This window comes from Notolabrus celidotus, chromosome 15 (genome assembly GCF_009762535.1).
Source record: "Notolabrus celidotus isolate fNotCel1 chromosome 15, fNotCel1.pri, whole genome shotgun sequence".
Classification (NCBI taxonomy): domain Eukaryota; kingdom Metazoa; phylum Chordata; class Actinopteri; order Labriformes; family Labridae; genus Notolabrus; species Notolabrus celidotus.
Genome location: NC_048286.1, coordinates 21,606,394 through 21,624,014, shown reverse-complemented (window position 1 = coordinate 21,624,014; position 17,621 = coordinate 21,606,394). Strand labels below are relative to the sequence as shown.

The 17,621-nt window shown below is 40.6% G+C and overlaps 2 protein-coding genes across 2 annotated transcripts; both read left to right on the top strand.

Annotated features, from left to right (window-relative positions):
* Positions 1–231: 231 nt before the first annotated feature.
* Positions 232–6,330, top strand: rbp2b (retinol binding protein 2b, cellular). The gene is made up of 4 exons (XM_034703473.1): positions 232–400; positions 783–961; positions 5,921–6,022; positions 6,116–6,330. The coding sequence occupies exons 1-4, from the start codon at positions 328–330 to the stop codon at positions 6,167–6,169; spliced, it is 408 nt and encodes a 135-aa protein (XP_034559364.1). The 5' UTR covers positions 232–327; the 3' UTR covers positions 6,170–6,330.
* Positions 6,331–8,269: 1,939 nt separating this feature from the next.
* copb2 (COPI coat complex subunit beta 2) lies at positions 8,270–15,637 on the top strand. The gene is made up of 22 exons (XM_034703360.1): positions 8,270–8,411; positions 8,831–8,968; positions 9,112–9,198; positions 10,283–10,409; positions 10,535–10,683; positions 10,840–10,986; positions 11,164–11,263; positions 11,373–11,515; positions 11,611–11,810; positions 11,909–12,019; positions 12,115–12,203; positions 12,297–12,403; positions 12,589–12,732; positions 12,858–12,988; positions 13,079–13,286; positions 13,411–13,521; positions 13,660–13,874; positions 13,987–14,125; positions 14,264–14,401; positions 14,492–14,569; positions 14,690–14,887; positions 15,147–15,637. Exons 1-22 carry the CDS (start codon positions 8,409–8,411, stop codon positions 15,240–15,242), a joined length of 2,859 nt encoding a protein of 952 aa, XP_034559251.1. The 5' UTR covers positions 8,270–8,408; the 3' UTR covers positions 15,243–15,637.
* The last annotated feature ends 1,984 nt before the right edge of the window (positions 15,638–17,621 follow it).

Genomic DNA, 17,621 nt, shown 5'->3' with positions numbered 1-17,621 from the left:
AAAACAGCCTTTTCTGTCTGCACACTGTACACTGACCACCACTGTACAGTCTGTGTGTGTGTCTGTGCAGAAGAGCTCTTGTGATTGGTGTAGCATATTTGCTACCTCCCCCAATGACCGTGTACAGACGAGGAGAAAAAGATGAGTTTGCCTCCTCCTCCACCAAAACAACTGACCCTGCCAATCCCCTTCAAGCTGTAAACTCACTTATCAATACTTTTCTGCCCCCATGCCCCATGACTCATTTAAAAGCAGAACACCTCCCTGCACCTTCCCCTGACCGAGACTGTCTAAAGTCTATGCACAGCAGTGTCACCAGCTGCCACCATGCCTGCAGACTTCAATGGAAGGTGGATACTGGAGACCAGTGAGAAGTTTGAGGATTATTTAAAAGTCCTGAGTAAGAAACTTTCATTTTCTGTTTCAGATCTCTCAGTGATGCTTTAAAGTATCTTGAAATACCTTTTTAAGTAATAGAATCATCCAATTTCATGCTCACTCACTGTTTTTTCTTAATAATATGTTTCTGAACTTGTGTTAATGCTCGTTTGAATTTAGAGCTAATGCAAAAATATTTACTCAGGCAGGTATTTTACCAAAATTCTCACAATTATGAAGTCGTATTTTCTAATTATTCTGATAAAAAAAAAACATGCATGGTCAGCCACATGAATTTTTGATGAAAGACTTTCTATAGCCTAGAAGAAAAATGATTCATGTCCGATAATCTGGACGTGTAAATATGCATAACAAAGTTGTTGTTTTTATTATTCTGGCTCCAGATATTGACTTTGCCACAAGAAAAATTGCCATCTCCCTGTCTCAGACCAAAGTGGTAACTCAAGACGGAGACCACTTTGATTTCAAAACACTGAGCACCCTGAGGAACTACGAGCTCTCCTTCACCGTTGGGGTCGAGTTTGACGAGTACACCAAGGGACTAGACAACAGAAATGTCAAGGTGAGTTGACCCTACACTTAAAGTGGTGAGGGTCAATGATAGTTATACTTATCTGATGGGTTAATATTTCCCTTTTTTCTTGCTGCTGCTGATAATGAGGCTGCTGTTATCTAAGTGTACCCAGGGCAAAGATTGGTCTCTAGTCTCTGTGGGCTACAACCTACAGTACTGGGCGGACAAAAGACATGGACAGAGAATAACAGTGATGGCCTGCAATAGTGAATGCCATCCAAAATAAGACTTCTGAAAATAAGTCCAGGGTAGAAGAAGAAGGTCTGAGAACCTTGTTAACGTCATTGCCTTTCTTACTGTCCTAAACAATCAATAACTTAGTTAAAGAAAATTACTTGCAAATGGTTATGAGACACCTGTAGGCATTGCAGCATTGATACATCTATAGGTGCATTTCGACCAAGAGTTCCGGGGTCTTTTAACCCCCAGGACTACTTTACCCTGAACTAAAAGGTTCCTGTTCCCCCATTGTTGTCTGCGTTTCCACCACGGGCTGAAGTCCCGGGTAGATTGTGCAAATCAGGCCAGTGACGTATGGAGAAAAATTTTGGAATCTTAATAAAAAACTAAACTAGTATGCATTCCCAAGAACTCCCTCTGTGTTTCAACAACTGTGTAAACTCCACAAACACTGTTACGTTCAACCGAAAGTCCCAGGACCTTTGAAAAGTACTACCCCCCAAGCAGGGGTTTTTCAGGGCGGAGATTATCTACTCCTGAACTAATTTTAGACCCTGGTTCCTCCGGTCAAAACGCACGTTGTTCAGGGGTAAAGTCCCTGGTTCCAGGGTAAAGTTCCTGCGGTCGAAAAACGCCTTATGTCATTACTTAGTCCCACAGAACATAGGAAAGGTGGATGGGATAGTTAAGTTGAGTAATTATTAGACCTGTTGAATGACATTTATAATCCCGTGTATAAAATTGCTTCCATTTGTATTTCAAAGCAGATTTAGTCCCTGTAACAATGTAAAGTAATTAATGTGAACCTAAGGATGTCCCTTAGATTCAAGTATTCCACAATGTAGACTGATTTGCAGTCAGTTGCCATCTATTTATTGTTAACTTCTTTAATTTAGTTTCATCCCCAGGTCTGATCCAATCACCAAAATAGTGTTCTAATGGCTTTTGTAATGTGGTTACCCCCCCACCCTCAGTCTGATTAGCTCCACTTGTATGCTTAGCTCGTAGGTGGTAGTTAAACTAAAAGAACTTTAATTATAATTTCATTCTTTTTGACACAGAGTGCATATTGCCTTGAACTTGCCAACTGAGCTGTCTGACAGTATTTTTAAGTTAAATATGGCCTTCAAAAGTGCAGCAGTGTTGTTAAACTCAATCACAGAAGCAGCAGGAAGCAGGAAGATGCTGCAGAAGCTTAACATGTTAATGCTGACATCCCTAGCAACTATTAAAGCTCCTGTGAGGGTTTTTTAGCGGGACTGAAACTTGTATAAATTCCACTTTATAAACTGCAAAAGCAATCAAGACTATCAAGACTAAGATTGATTATTAAAAAATGTTACTTTTAATATCTGAAATTGCTGTCAGGGGGTAGATGTCAGATAAACAGAGCTACAGCATGCCAAGGAAAAAAACTTTTTTATGTTTTCCACAAGACAGAATCTCAAGGAGTGATGCAAACCCAGTTCAAAAAAAGTTGGGACGTTGTGCAAAATGTTAAGAAAAACAGAATCTGATGATTTGCAAAAAAAATAAAAATGTGAAAACTGAAAAAATGTATTGACAAGTTGGGGCTGCATGTAGGTCAGTTTAGCACCTGGACTGTTATACTTCTGATCCACGCTGGTGTAATATATGCAGAATGGGGTTTTGCATTGTCTTGCTAAAATATGTATGGTCCCCCCTGAAAAAAAGCATTGCCTGGATGGATGGTAGCATATGTTCCTCCAAAACATATATATATTGTTCACAATTAATGGAGCCTTCCCAGATGGGCAAGCTAACCATGCCATGGGCATTCATGCACCCCATACCATCATGAATACTGACTTTTGAACTGCGTGCTGATAAAAAGCATGGTAGTAATTTAATTGTTACAGAATGCTCTTATACACAGTATGAAAAAGGTCAAAATATTAATAGAAAAAAGGAATAAATAAGATATACATACAAATAAAATAAAATAAAACAGAATGAATAATAATAAAGTATATACAGAAGCGCAGAATACTTTGCTTTAGCTATGTACAAAAGCACTGGGAATGAAGGTATTATATATGTGATGGAATTCATAAATAAGCTGGACACTGGACACAGACGACTCAGGAGACTCTGATGGCTTACGTTGAAATAGTTTATGTAGAACTTGGCCAAGGAGAAATAACATAACAGTACACAGGCAGGGGAGTGCAGTGCAATGCCAAGTCAGTTCTGTCAGACAATTCCTCAGGCATGTTCCTTTATTCCCCCAAAGACGACACTACAGTCAGATAACCATATTTGGACAATAGGAAACAAAACAATCGGGAAGAAGAGCTGTGCTCTAGTCTGGAGAAACTAAGTTAGTCACAACACACAGATAAAGACAGGAACGGGGGAGAGACCTTGATTACTGCACTGACCCTGTCTCGTCTATCCCCCCAGTAGCCACAGCTGACATAGAAGGAAGTTAATCTGCACCTGACACTTAGACTAGAAAAACACAAGAATTAAACATTCTTACATACATATAAGAAGAAAGGTACTTTATTAATTCCCAGGGGGTATTCAATTTTTTCACTCATGCTATTTTTGTACATGCTATACAGTTTTTTTTTTTGGTATATACATACAAATGCACACACATGCAGTGAACATGCTTAGGGAGAGATGTCAGAGTGAGGATACTGCCACCAACCAGCGCACCCCGAGCAGTTGGGGGTTCGGTGCCTTGCTCAAGGGCACCTCGGCAGTGCCCAGGCAAGTGAATCAGCACCTCTCCAACCACCAGTCCACTTGCCGAGCTTCTTCCATGCTTGGACTCGAACCGGTGACCCTTCGCTTCCCAAGCCAAGTCCCTATGGACTGAGCTACTGCCGCCCCCAATATATTTAAGACTATGAAAATTCCACGACAATATACAGGATGTTGAAGTGGCAGGGATAGTGCACAGTGTACTGCACAGTGTACAGAATATAGTTCAGTGATCAGAGGGAGGAGTTGTGCAGTCTGATGGCCACAGGCAGGAGTGACTTCCTGTGGCTTTCTGTGGTGCATTTAGGGGGAATTAGTCTCGCACTGAATGTGCTGCTGTGATTCACTAGCATGTTGTAGTGAGGGTGGTGGATGTTGTCCATGATGCTGTGGAGCTGTGACAGAGTCCTCCTCTCTGTCACCACTGTCAGAGAGTCAAGCTCCACCCTGACAACATCACTGGCCTTGCAGATGAGTTTGTTTAGTCTGTTGGCATCTGCTCCCCTCAGCCTGCTGCCCCAGCACACCACAGCAAACAGGATAGCACTGGCCACCACAGACTCATAAAACATCCTCAGCATCGTCCTGCAGATGTTGAAGGACCTCAGCCTCTTCAGGAAGTAGAGGCAGCTCAGGCCCTTCTTGTAGACGGCTTTGGTGTTCCTGCCCCAGTCTAGTTTTTTGTTCAAGTACACCCCCAGGTAGTTGTAGTCCTCCACAATGTCCACACTGGCCCCCTGGATTGAAACAGGGGTCACTGGTGCCTTGCTCCTCCTCAGATCCACAATCAGCTCCTCTGTCTTTTTCACATTGAGCTGGAGATGGTTCTGCTCGCACCATGTGACAAAGTTGCCCACCACAGCCCCGTACTCATCCTCCTCACCCTTCCTGATGCATCCAACTACAGCAGAGTCATCAGAGAACTTCTGAAGGTGGCAGGACTCTGTGTTGTAGTAGTTTGGCCTTGTCCCTTTGGTATAGAGATTTCTCCAGATTCTCTGAATCTTTTAATGATAATATCTACTGTAAATGGTGAAATCCCAAAATGATTTGTGCTGTAGAACATTATTTTGATTTTATTGGACTATTAATTAACTCAGTCTCTCACAGAGTTGCGAATCTCTTCCCATCTTTGCTTCTGAGAGACTCCGCCTCTCTGGATCATTCTTTTTATACCCAGTCATGTTACTAACCGTATCAGATTAACCTCATTAGCTGTGAGATGTTCCTCCAGGTGTCTTTTTTAGCATTACAAAAACTTTGCTGTGTTTCGTTTTCCCTGTCCCAGGTAATTCCTAAATTCTGTTTAAAATTCTGTAAAATTTTGTTTTTATTAACATTTTACACAGCATTCCAACTTTTTGGAATCAAACTTATTGATATGACCGTTAAAAGAAAGCTAGATTTTATTTTTGTGCTAAGAAACACTACCGTATACATGTAGAGCACAAAATCAGTAAAGAGATAAGAGGTACTGCTTTTGTCCAAGGGGGGGCACCATAATCTACATAAACTGAAAGTTTCCCTTGGGAGCTGAGAACTAAATTATAAAGATATGTATTGAACTGCTTGTTGTGTAGTCTGCTATGTGCTCCTTTGCTGTATTATTTTGAATTCATAGACAATATTAGTGACAACTTTTACTGTAGGGTGTCCACGTATAGGCATGCAGTCAAATATATTCCCAAAATGTTATTCTAATAAAGGACATATACATTGTCTACAACTTAGGGTGGTTACAGTATATTCATTGTTTATCAATATTTAGCAATCCTGAACTAATTAGTCTTAATAGTTGCAGTTAATGGTCAGCCTAAAATAGGGGTTACAATCCATTACTCATTTGCATGATAAAACAATGTAGAAAAAAAACCTTGACAAAAGTGTAAAGAAAGTCTTTAAACACAAATAAAATCAACAACTGGCAGTTTTATTAAAGAAGAGTTTTAAGAAGTTGAGTATTGTAGAAGACACAGAGCTTGCAGCCCTGGTCACATATGAATAATAATGAATGTACTATATGTTGTCATGTAGAGTCTTGTGACCTGGGAAGGAGACAAGCTGGTGTGCACTCAAACAGGAGAGAAGGCCAACCGTGGCTGGAAACACTGGATTGAAGGAGGAAAACTTTACCTGGTGGGTTTGTTGTACCTGTTTTGAAAGTTAGCTTATTTTTTTAAACATGTGAACTGGAACATTTCATAATAATCTTTTTATTCTCCCTCACAGGAGCTGACGTGTGAAGACATAGTTTGCATTCAGGTGTTCAAGAGAAAAGAGTGAATGCTTCAATTTCTGTTTCTGTTTAGGTCTTTTGTTTGCTCACCATTAGCATGCTTTCCCAGAATATATGGATCAAATGAATAAAGGTGCTTTTAATAAAAGGAATCATGCTGTGTAACAAACGCATCTGTTGCCATGTGAAATAAACTTTGGGTTTAGAATTGGTGTAACATTACAATTAGCTTAAAATTGGAAGAGTTTCATATTGTGCCAGCTCTCATTTTACTGAGGTAATTTAGCAAGCAATGCCTAATCCTGTACATGGCTATTCGGAATCAATAAATGTCATCACAAGCTTTTGACCAATCAGAATCAAGTATTCAATAGAATCGGGTAGGTATTAAGAACTTAGCTTGGTGCTTCACAACACACACACACACACACACACACACACACACACACACACACACACACTGTACTTATTCACAAATGATTCATGAAGCAATGAATGAATGCCAGAAGAAATCAGGTCAATAGGTTCATTACGTTTGTTTTGGTAGCTGTTTTTAATTTTCAGTCTTTGAGGATGACTTATGGAAAATTCGGATGTTTCTTTTATTGCTATCTGCTGGAAAAATGAACATTTTCTGCAACTTACTTCAGTGATTTTTTCAGCGTTTTCACAACATGAATCAGACACTTGGTCAAAGGTCATATGCTGGTCGAAGATAATGCCTGGATTTATAGCAGTGGATTCACTATTTGGTTGTAACAGGTAAAAAAAAAAAAAGGTCAAGGTGTCTGGTCCTATTAACAATATTTCAGTTCAGGTTAAAGATTTTTGAAGAAAAATAAATCAGAGTATCATCGGCATAACAATGATATTACATCATGGAATTGGTTAAACATATTACTCATAGGCAGCATGGAGAGAGATAAGATGATAAAGGGCTAAATTCTGGGGATCTCTATACAGCAGAGGATCAGAGGAAGACACATCACACACACACGCACACACACATAAGACAGGGTCAAAAATGCAAAGAAAAAAAAAAAAAAAAAAGCTCCAGCTGGAAAAAGCCTGCTGGTCATCAGGAAAGGGAAAACTGATTGGAAGGGGCTCAGAGGAGTGAAATAGACATAGAACAAAAGTACCATTAATGCTGCTCTGGCTCTGATTGGTCCGTGATAACGGGAACAAGGGGAGTAATAACATTGCTTGATACAAAGACATTGGAAACACAGAGATTTCGCCATAATCTCAAATTACTCCACTTACAGATGAGTACCTATGGGTATTATGACCTTTTCTCCAAACCCAGCAGAAAAAAGTAACGTTTTTTACACCATTCCTACCAACAGCAGCTTTCCTTTTTCAGAGCACATGCATTTTAATAGCTTTTTTTTATCACGTGTTTTTTTTATCATCTCCAACTTTTAGTCATGTCTACTGAAACCCTTGACATCAGTCTCTGAAATAATAAATATGGTATTTGTGTTGAGAAAGATTAACAATGAATCTAAGACAAGGAAATGCATGTAATATGGCTATTACTACCCCGAATCACAACAGGTTTCATGAATTTACCTCTAACTAATCTACAAACGATACGGATCATTCTTCATTTCAAAAACCTCTGACACGGGCTGAATATATGGACATGGGTGCTCAGGTGGAGAATTATAGCCATCATTACAACCTCTAAATGAACTGCCTGATCTGAGTGAAATGTTTTCTGTGTTTGCTCCATGTTCATCTGTTGAGACACATGATATACAGGTATGACTAAACCACTGAGACGAACAGAACTACACAAACACATTTTACTGTCTAAGGGATCAGATTTCAGAAAAGAGAAGGAAATTCATGAGCTGACTTCAAAGCAAAAGTAGTGAGTAACTAGAGCATTGATAGAAATGTAGTGGAGTAAAAAGTACAATAATTGTCTTCTGAATGTAGTGGAGTAAAAGTAATAAGTTTCCCCAAAAATAATACTTAAGTATAACACAGATACTCAAGTACATTTACTCTGTCACTGTCCACCACTGTTAACGTCGACCCACACTTTTTTTCCCCCATGTTTTTTTCCTCATCAACTCTTGGAGGGGTGGAAAGTCATGTCAGTTCACATGTCACGTCATCATTTCCAGAGCGCAACTCTCGCGAGATTTCGTTCCAGGAACTTCCACGTCAGTATCGTCCAGTCGTCTGTTCACTGTAATCGCAACACTCGAACCCCGACTGCTACTGTTCAGAGAACGTTTATCGGATTCTATTGCCACAACACGGGGATAAAACATGGTAAGACGGATTCATAACAGTCACTAGGATGTTTCATGACCCTACATCTCACCCACTAACCACATGTAGAGACCTTTAAATGTGTAATAGAATGATGTATCCTTGGAAATAGCTTAGCTGCTAACTAGCTTGAGTTAGCATAAGAGCTTTTGATATTTCTAACACTGGTTGTAAATAACATTAATTTGTGATTACAGTTACTATCAACCAGTTGTCGAGTGAATTCTAAAGGTGTTATACTTCCAGAATCAATGCAATGTGTTAGGCTCAGTGTGAGGATGTCAACATTTACATTGGGTTGTCTATCTGTCAGACTACTTCGTTCATTCTGTGTTTAATATCATCATTAAGTATTCGAAATCGATGATATTGAGATTTTAAAAAGCATAACAACCTTTTGATTTCTGTTGTCTCGTCAGCCTCTGAGGCTGGATATCAAGCGGAGGCTGACAGCCAGGTCAGACCGAGTGAAGAGTGTGGACCTTCACCCAACCGAGCCATGGATGCTGGCTAGTCTGTACAACGGCAGTGTCTGTGTGTGGAACCATGAAACACAGGTATGATTCCAATTCAATTGATCACTCATACAAAGTATAACCACACATTATTGAAAGACTGTTGCCTTGATGAATTCTTAATCAAAGAGAAACATTAGAGGAGCAGTGATGTCATTAACAAGTCACCCATGTTCTTTTTCCAGACCCTTGTTAAGACCTTTGAGGTGTGTGATCTCCCTGTCCGGGCCTCTAAGTTTGTGGCAAGGAAGAACTGGGTCATCACTGGAGCAGTGAGTGGCATCTGTTTGTTTGTTTGTTTGTTTTGGGATCACAACTCTGACAGCTGTGTCCGTTACACCGCTGTTTCACTAATTAGTTACATGAGACTGTATGAACTTGTATTTGTAAATTCAAATCCTGTCTTGTTTGTGAGTTTTCACAACAACAGAATTTTGAACTTTAATACCATAGCAACAAAATGTTTGGCTCCCAAAATGGATATTTGGTTATATTAGATTTCCAACGTGCACATTGTACTGGTATAGAAAAACGTTGAACACAGGCAAACTTTTGACACACTTCAGTAATGGAAGGTAAAATAATGTTTTTCCTAAAGGTGATGTACACATGTATGGGCATCAATCTTTGCACCCCAACATAACAGGAGGGTTAAGGACTGAACGAAACACCTGTGTTTTCCAACTTGTGAATGAGAACAGTTAGCAATGTAGTGGCTGTGACAGACGGCGGAGCAGAGACACACACACACAGCAGGCAAGAAGAAGCGTGACTTAAGTGGCAAAAAATATCCTGCACTCCTCCCTGCATGTTTGTGGAGAGGTGTATATATATAAGTTCTTTACAGCACAGCTGCTGTCAAACAAGAAAATGACATCTTAAGTCTTTATGTTTCTATTTTCTTTACAAGCGCTCTCTCTCTTTACTTTATCTCTGCGTCGGATTAACCCATCTCTCACTCTCTCTCTCTCTCTCTCTCTCTCTCTCTCTGTGTCCCTCTCTCTCTGTCTCTCCCTCCCTTTCTGACCGTACATCTTTTTGTTTAGGTGCTTTTAGATACTATCTTACATAACAGTAATGGAGATTGTATTGTTTTAGAGCACTTAGCATTGGAAATATCAAAGTATCAGACATTCTGACAACCTCAGAGGTGTCACACTGATTACATTTGGGCTACACATCTGATTATATAGGTAAATGTTTGCTTCTCATTATGCCTCATTTAAACAGCAAAACACAACAGTTAGTTTGTACTTTTATTTTATACATTTGTCAATCTTCTTTGTCAAGTTTTATGATGAATCAAATGAGCTGTCCTTTTGGCTGATATTCAAACATTTATTTATCCCTGCTCAGGATGACATGCAGATCCGTGTGTTCAACTACAACACCTTAGAGCGGGTCCACATGTTTGAGGCCCACTCGGACTACATCCGCTGCATTGCAGTCCATCCAACACAGCCCTATATCCTCACCAGCAGTGGTACGCTAATAAACTCATGTTTTCATTGGTATCACATGAGACTCCTGAGTTATCCATCCCAAAATCACAACATACCAGTTTTCTCAAATGCACACAACATTTGAATGTACATGTTTTCTGTGTAGATGACATGTTGATCAAGCTGTGGGACTGGGAGAAGAAGTGGTCGTGCAGCCAGGTGTTTGAGGGTCACACTCACTATGTCATGCAGATTGTCATCAACCCCAAAGACAACAACCAGTTTGCCAGTGCTTCCCTGGACAGGACTATTAAGGTAGAGATTGCTTTACAGTGAGTGGGCGAGTTCTGGTGGACATCTTAATACTACCACAGTACTTCAGCTCCTCTGTCTTACTTTACAAATATTTCAAGTTAAAGGTCTTTTGAGTCCATTTAGTGACTCACCATCATGTCCTCTGCATTATTTCAGGTTTGGCAGCTGGGCTCTTCCTCTCCCAATTTCACTTTGGAGGGTCACGAGAAAGGAGTCAACTGCATTGACTACTACAGTGGAGGAGACAAGCCCTACCTCATTTCAGGGGCTGATGACCGCCAAGTCAAGATCTGGGACTACCAGGTTAGGAAATGTTATTCTACTCTACTTTTGCTTTAATTTACCTCACAGGCAGCTGATCTGAATCACTTAGCCATGGCCTTTACTAATTTCAAAGATCATAGCTTGCTTTAAAAGTTGGTTGAGTAGCCAATAGCTTTATTTATAAATGCTGCAAGTGTCTTTTTTTGTTTATCTTAGAACAAGACCTGTGTGCAAACTCTTGAGGGCCATGCCCAGAATGTCTCTTGTGTCAGCTTCCACCCAGAGCTGCCCATCATCATCACTGGATCAGAGGATGGTGAGTAAGAAACCCCATAACCCCTATACAGATACAACCCAATACATCCAACCTCATGGCCCCACTGATAATTGCTCACTATATGCAACGTGTTCTCTTCTGTCTGTAGGTACGGTGCGTATCTGGCACTCAAGCACTTACCGCCTGGAGAGCACCCTGAACTACGGCATGGAAAGAGTGTGGTGTGTGTGTGGCCTCAGGGGTTCCAACAATGTGGCACTAGGCTATGATGAAGGCAGCATTATTATCAAGGTGAGCAGATGATTGTTTAAAAGTGGCTTATGAGGATTTTTTTCATGTTACATCAAATGTTGAACTGTTATCCTTTTTCTCCTTCTGCTGTGAAGGTGGGTCGAGAGGAGCCGGCCATGTCTATGGACACAAATGGAAAAATCATCTGGGCTAAACATAGTGAAATACAGCAAGCCAACCTGAAGGCAATGGGTGACGCTGAAATCAAGGATGGAGAGAGGCTACCATTGGCTGTTAAAGACATGGGCAGCTGTGAGATCTACCCCCAAACCATACAACATAACCCCAATGGAAGGTATGCATACACTGACCCACAAACTTTCGACAGAATTTACAATAAGACCTCTGTCAGCGAACCTTTCTCCCTCACATGTACATCCTTTTACGCGACAGGTTTGTTGTGGTGTGCGGGGATGGAGAGTACATCATCTACACTGCCATGGCTTTGAGGAACAAGAGCTTTGGCTCAGCGCAGGAGTTTGCCTGGGCACATGACTCATCAGAGTAAGTTTGTTTTTTGTTTTTTATTACAGCTTTAATAAAGGTGAGATACTTCTCTGCTTTACTGACCTGCTATATTTGTTGTATTTTCACAACAGATATGCCATCAGAGAAAGCAACAGTATCGTCAAAATCTTCAAAAATTTCAAAGAGAAGAAATCTTTCAAGCCCGACTTTGGAGCTGAAGGTAATGTTAATATTCAATGGAGCAGACTGGTAGTTTAGGAGGAGCATGTACTGACTGTGTTCTTAACTGGATCTGCTCCCACTCTTCCTGCAGGGATCTATGGAGGCTTCCTACTTGGGGTGAGGTCAGTCAATGGCCTGGCGTTTTACGACTGGGAGAACACAGAGCTGATCCGTCGCATTGAGATCCAACCGAAACATGTGAGACCAACTAACTTTTCATTTTGGACTGATATTCCTCATATGCCATATTTCTCTTTTGTTCGTGATCTTGTAAAAGCCCTGTGTGTGTAAATAGTTTATTCAAGGCCAACCAGAAACTCTTTTCCAACAACTTTACTGAAACATGATTTTCTTTTTACCTCTCTTTCTCTTAACGTATCCAGATCTTCTGGTCAGACTCTGGTGAACTGGTCTGCATCGCCACAGAGGAGTCCTTCTTCATTCTGCGTTACATGTCAGAAAAAGTAGCCTCCTCTCAAGAAAACAATGAAGGCGTGACTGAGGATGGTATTGAAGATGCTTTTGAGGTAGGTGGTAGTGTCAGCATACACATGATCAGTGCTAGGAATACTTAATGGATTTATTGAACCAATAGGATGTACTCCTTGCTTTTTTTACTTTAGAACCTTTGTATCCTTATTTCTGTCTCCAGGTCCAGGGAGAGATCCAGGAGATTGTAAAGACTGGACTCTGGGTTGGAGACTGCTTCATCTACACAAGCTCTGTGAACCGGCTGAACTACTACGTTGGAGGAGAAATTGTCACTATTGCTCACCTAGACAGGTACAAAAACAGATAGTTGGTCTTGAATGTAAGGGAACTACTGTAAAGACTGTGAGCACATATTGCAACTCCTTTCTTCTCTACCCAAAGAACCATGTACCTGCTGGGTTACATACCCAAAGATGACCGCCTGTATCTGGGAGACAAGGAACTCAACATTGTCAGCTACTCCCTGCTGGTCTCCGTCCTGGAGTACCAGACTGCTGTTATGAGGAGGGACTTTGGAATGGCTGACAAGGTGCTGCCCACAATTCCTAAGGAGCAGCGGACCAGGGTGGCCCATTTCCTGGAGAAACAGGTAAGAACACACAATGCAGGGCTTCAACTTTTTAAAGCAGAAAACAGGGAGCTGCTGTGTTCTTTCTCCTCTGTTTTATACTGAGCTTGAATCTTGTAATGATTTTTTTGTCTCGTCTCATCAGGGTTTCAAGCAGCAGGCTCTAGCTGTGTCCACTGATCCAGAACACAGGTTTGAGCTTGCGCTGCAACTGGGAGAGTTGAAGATCGCCTACCAGCTGGCTGTCGAAGCAGAAGTAAGAGCTTACTAAACTTTATTATATATAGCATCTCATTCTTCTCAATTAAACACAACCAGAATGAATAAAGACATTGTTGAGCCATTGGATGTCAGTCTTACACATGTGTAATGTTTTTTATTCTTACCCCTGCAGTCTGAGCAAAAGTGGAAGCAGTTGGCAGAGCTGGCTATCAGTAAGTGCCAATTCGGCCTGGCCCAGGAGTGCCTGCACCACGCCCAGGATTATGGTGGCCTGCTGCTCCTTGCCACAGCCTCTGGTAACGCCACTATGGTGGGCAAGCTGGCTGAGGGGGCAGAGAGGGATGGCAAGAACAATGTGGCCTTCATGACCTACTTCCTGCAGGGGAAGTGAGTACTATAAGTCTGAAAAGTGGTGGCAAAAGAGGACTAATAAGGGAAGAGATATGTATGCAGTGTGCGGTGACCTTTGTAACTTTTCCATATGTTCTGTTCTCCACAGACTCGATCAATGTTTAGAGCTCCTGATCAGGACAAACCGACTACCTGAAGCAGCCTTCCTGGCTCGCACTTACCTGCCCAGTCAAGTGTCTCGTGTGGTCAAACTGTGGAGAGAAAACCTGGCAAAGGTTAATCAGAAGGTCAGTTTAGTTTTCAGGGTATGAGGGCTACAGCAAGGAATTCATATGTGAAATGTAGGCATTAAAGCTACAAGTAGAGAAACTAAAGGGACAAATATTTGTGTTTCTTGTTTACCATGTACATAATTGCCCTTCCAGGCAGCTGAGTCCCTTGCAGACCCCACAGAGTACGAGAATCTATTCCCCGGGTTGAGAGAAGCCTTTGCAGCTGAGCATTACCTGCGAGAAGCCTGCTTGGGCACCACCAGGCCTGCCACAGATTATCCTCTTGTCACTGTAAGTTGTTTAAATTCATAGCTGTAAATATATGCAGACAGCATCTCTATCCTCTTTCCTGTATTTTAACAAACACCCTTACTTTTTCAGCTCAACGAAGACAGGAATATTCTTGAGGAGGCACAGGGATATGAGCCCAAAGGAACTTTCATCCCTCATGTTCCCAAGGTTTGTCAAAGTATCCATTGTTTTCTGCGGAGACAACTTTTCTGGTATCTTACTAAAAGTTTTTTAAAAACTAAAGCAACTGTAACTCACTCTTTTTTTTTAACATTCATTTTCTGATAGACTCAAGAAAGTGAGGAGTCTGTGGCAGCCGCTACTGTTGCTGTAGTTGCAGCTGCAGCTGTGACGCTTTCACAGCCTGAGCCTGCTGCTCCTACAGTAGTAGACAAAGAGGAAGAAGAAGAAGAGGAGGAGGAGGAGGAGGAGGAAGAAGAGGGAGAAGAGGAACAGGAAGAAATTGCTGCACTGTCTCAAAAAGAGGTCCGTCTTTACCTTTAGATTATGGATTTTTAAACAGCTCAACACTTTTTATAACAAATGGAATTACCTCCCTATTTTTAGAAATATGAAAGTTAATGTTTGCAGCTTCACCTGTTTAACACTGTTAATATTTAAAATAACATTTCAAGTCTGTCACATAATATCTGAAAAGAAACACAATAAAAAAATATGCACATTATATCTCTCAAACATTTATTTATTCTTCCGCTAAAAATCTTGTTATTTTGTCTCTATGTAGACCCTGGACGAGCTGGAGGTGGACTTGGATAACATGGAGCTTGATGACATTGATACCACAGACGTCAACCTGGATGATGACTTCTTAGATGATTGAGACCTGCCTGGCTGCTCTGCTCTGCTCTGCTCCCTTCAGAGCTTATTTAAAAAAAAACAAGAAAGAGACCAAACCCCCTTTCCCCCATTTGTTTTTGTATTTGTATGTAATAATATTATATTGTCATCTTCGCCTATTGCAATGACAGGGTTCATATGGATCATTTTGATGATGATTGGGGTGATGAAGAAATTAGTCATATTTTATTCTCAGAAGAAATAAGAGACATCATGCCTATTTACAGAAACTCCATTTTGTACACTGTTTAAAGATAGCTTGAAATGCTTTCACCGATTCTCCATTGAGCAATATGTTGTATTTACTTCTTGCTTTGTGTTGTCTGTACCGGCAAATCAAAATTAATTCTGTCCAATAAACTGCAGTAGCTGTACATATCCGCAACTGACTGGGGTGTTCTATGCTAGAAGCTAGTCAGTGGATCTGGATGAGGAGGGATAATGTCAATTGGTGGCCAAAACAGAATTAGGGAAATATTCATTAGGGGGGAGGTAGAGCACACAGCCTATACCGGCAGGGTCTAATAGCCTAGACCAGGGTTTCCCAAACTTTTCAGCCCGCGACCCCCAAAATATGGGTGTCAAAGACTCGCGACCCCCACTGTCCCTCAAAGTGATTCAATGTGGCTTCATTCAGCTGGTCTGCAGAAAATGTGCCTACCTACAGTTGTGCTCATAAGTTTACATACCCTGGCAGAATTTGTGATTTTTTTTTGGCCATTTTTCAGAGAATATGAATGAAAAGAGAAAAGCTTTTTTTCCACACATGGTTAGTGGTTGGGTGAAGCCATTTATTGTCAAACAACTGTGTTTACTCTTTTTATATCATAATGACAACAGAAACTACCCAAGAAATCCTAAATTCTGCCAGGGTATGCTAACTTATGAGCACAACTGTATATGAGCATGTGGCTGTGTTGCCTGTGCCATTATGAATTAACCTACTGCTACTGATGCTTTTGATAATTAACTGTTCACTAACCCTAAACTTAGGAGTCATCTGGCGAAAAGAAAGGCAGGACACTCATTACATTTTCTATTTTCAAGGTTTTATTTCAAGTTTAGCTACTATTTTTGTTGATAATTTTTATTATAATGGGTAAAATGTGCTATTTTAGATCACTTTTGTCCTTCAACGTTTTTATTGCATTTTTTCTGTATTTCTTCATTTACCACAAGTTAACAAATTATATATATGCCAAGCAAGAGAAAAAAAATGCATTCATAATAATAATGATAAAGAAATAATAATATAAACAGTACAAACAATAAAGGAAGATACAAAATAAGAAAACAGGGTAAATAAACAAAAATAAATAATAATAAATATTTTCATATAACTTAAAAAAAAAACATTCTGGAAGACACATCAGGACCCTGGCCTAGATCAGCATTTCATCTTGTTTCTACCTCCCCTGTCTTTTAATATCTGTCTGCAGACTTGTGTGTTGGGTGGTGGGGGCTGCTAGAGTAGGTAGTATTGGTGTTGTCACTACCTGGAGCTTGCATGTACAGAGCCTGAGTCCGTTGAATGTGGCAATACTGTACAGGTTGAGTTATTAAATTGTGGTGTTCTACTGGTGGATGCAATGGACAGTGGGAGCTGGTACGGAGGGGGGATGCTCTGGGATGCCAGAGTTAACTATATAGCCTCTCCGAGGTGTCGTGGGCCTAACTAAAGGAAACATCAGTGAAGGGAGGAGCCCACTTGATAACCCCAGTCATGTGCTGGCTCTCGCTCCCCATCTGTCCTTTCTATCTCAGGCTTTGGGGGACATCAGGAACCATGGGGTAGGCTACTTAATGTATCAGTATAGGGCATAGTGGGTGGGTTTCTATACTTTATATAAAAAATGTAAACCATGTAAATGTAAGCGCCATGGTAAGCACTTATGGTGTACATATAGTGTTGTCCAGGATCTTCTGCAAACCTCACTGGGATTGGGGTTGAACCAATCTTGTAACCAATACAAACTCTACCAATAAGACTAGAAGGGAATCAGTAATCAGCCAAATTTAGTAAATTGGTGTTCTGCAGATGCCTAAAATTTCAAATTATACTGACACTTTTAATGAGTCATACACTACATCCTTTTTTTGATAGGGCAAAGCACAGGATGACATTTAAAACGGTTAATATAATCAACTGACTGAGGCATTGAGATATATACTACCAATACCTGAAAGAGTTTTCAAAGATTAAAACACTTTTTTATTGTGTAAAATTATTAAAGAAAATATTGTGCTGTACCAAATTCATAGGTAGACAACAAAGGTATGCACAACAAAATTGATTGCCGCTACATTGCTTCATTGGTTACTTAGTTGAAAAGAGACTAAATGGTATCTTAACAGCAGATTG

Coding starts and splice junctions, on each gene's coding strand:
- rbp2b (XM_034703473.1), top strand. CDS start 328: ATGCCTGCAGACTTCAATGGAAGGTGGATACTGGAGACCAGTGAGAAG. Junction 962..5,920: donor TAGACAACAGAAATGTCAAG/GTGAGTTGACCC, acceptor GTTGTCATGTAG/AGTCTTGTGACCTGGGAAGG. Junction 6,023..6,115: donor AAGGAGGAAAACTTTACCTG/GTGGGTTTGTTG, acceptor TCTCCCTCACAG/GAGCTGACGTGTGAAGACAT.
- copb2 (XM_034703360.1), top strand. Junction 10,684..10,839: donor CCCTGGACAGGACTATTAAG/GTAGAGATTGCT, acceptor GCATTATTTCAG/GTTTGGCAGCTGGGCTCTTC. Junction 13,875..13,986: donor ACCTACTTCCTGCAGGGGAA/GTGAGTACTATA, acceptor TGTTCTCCACAG/ACTCGATCAATGTTTAGAGC.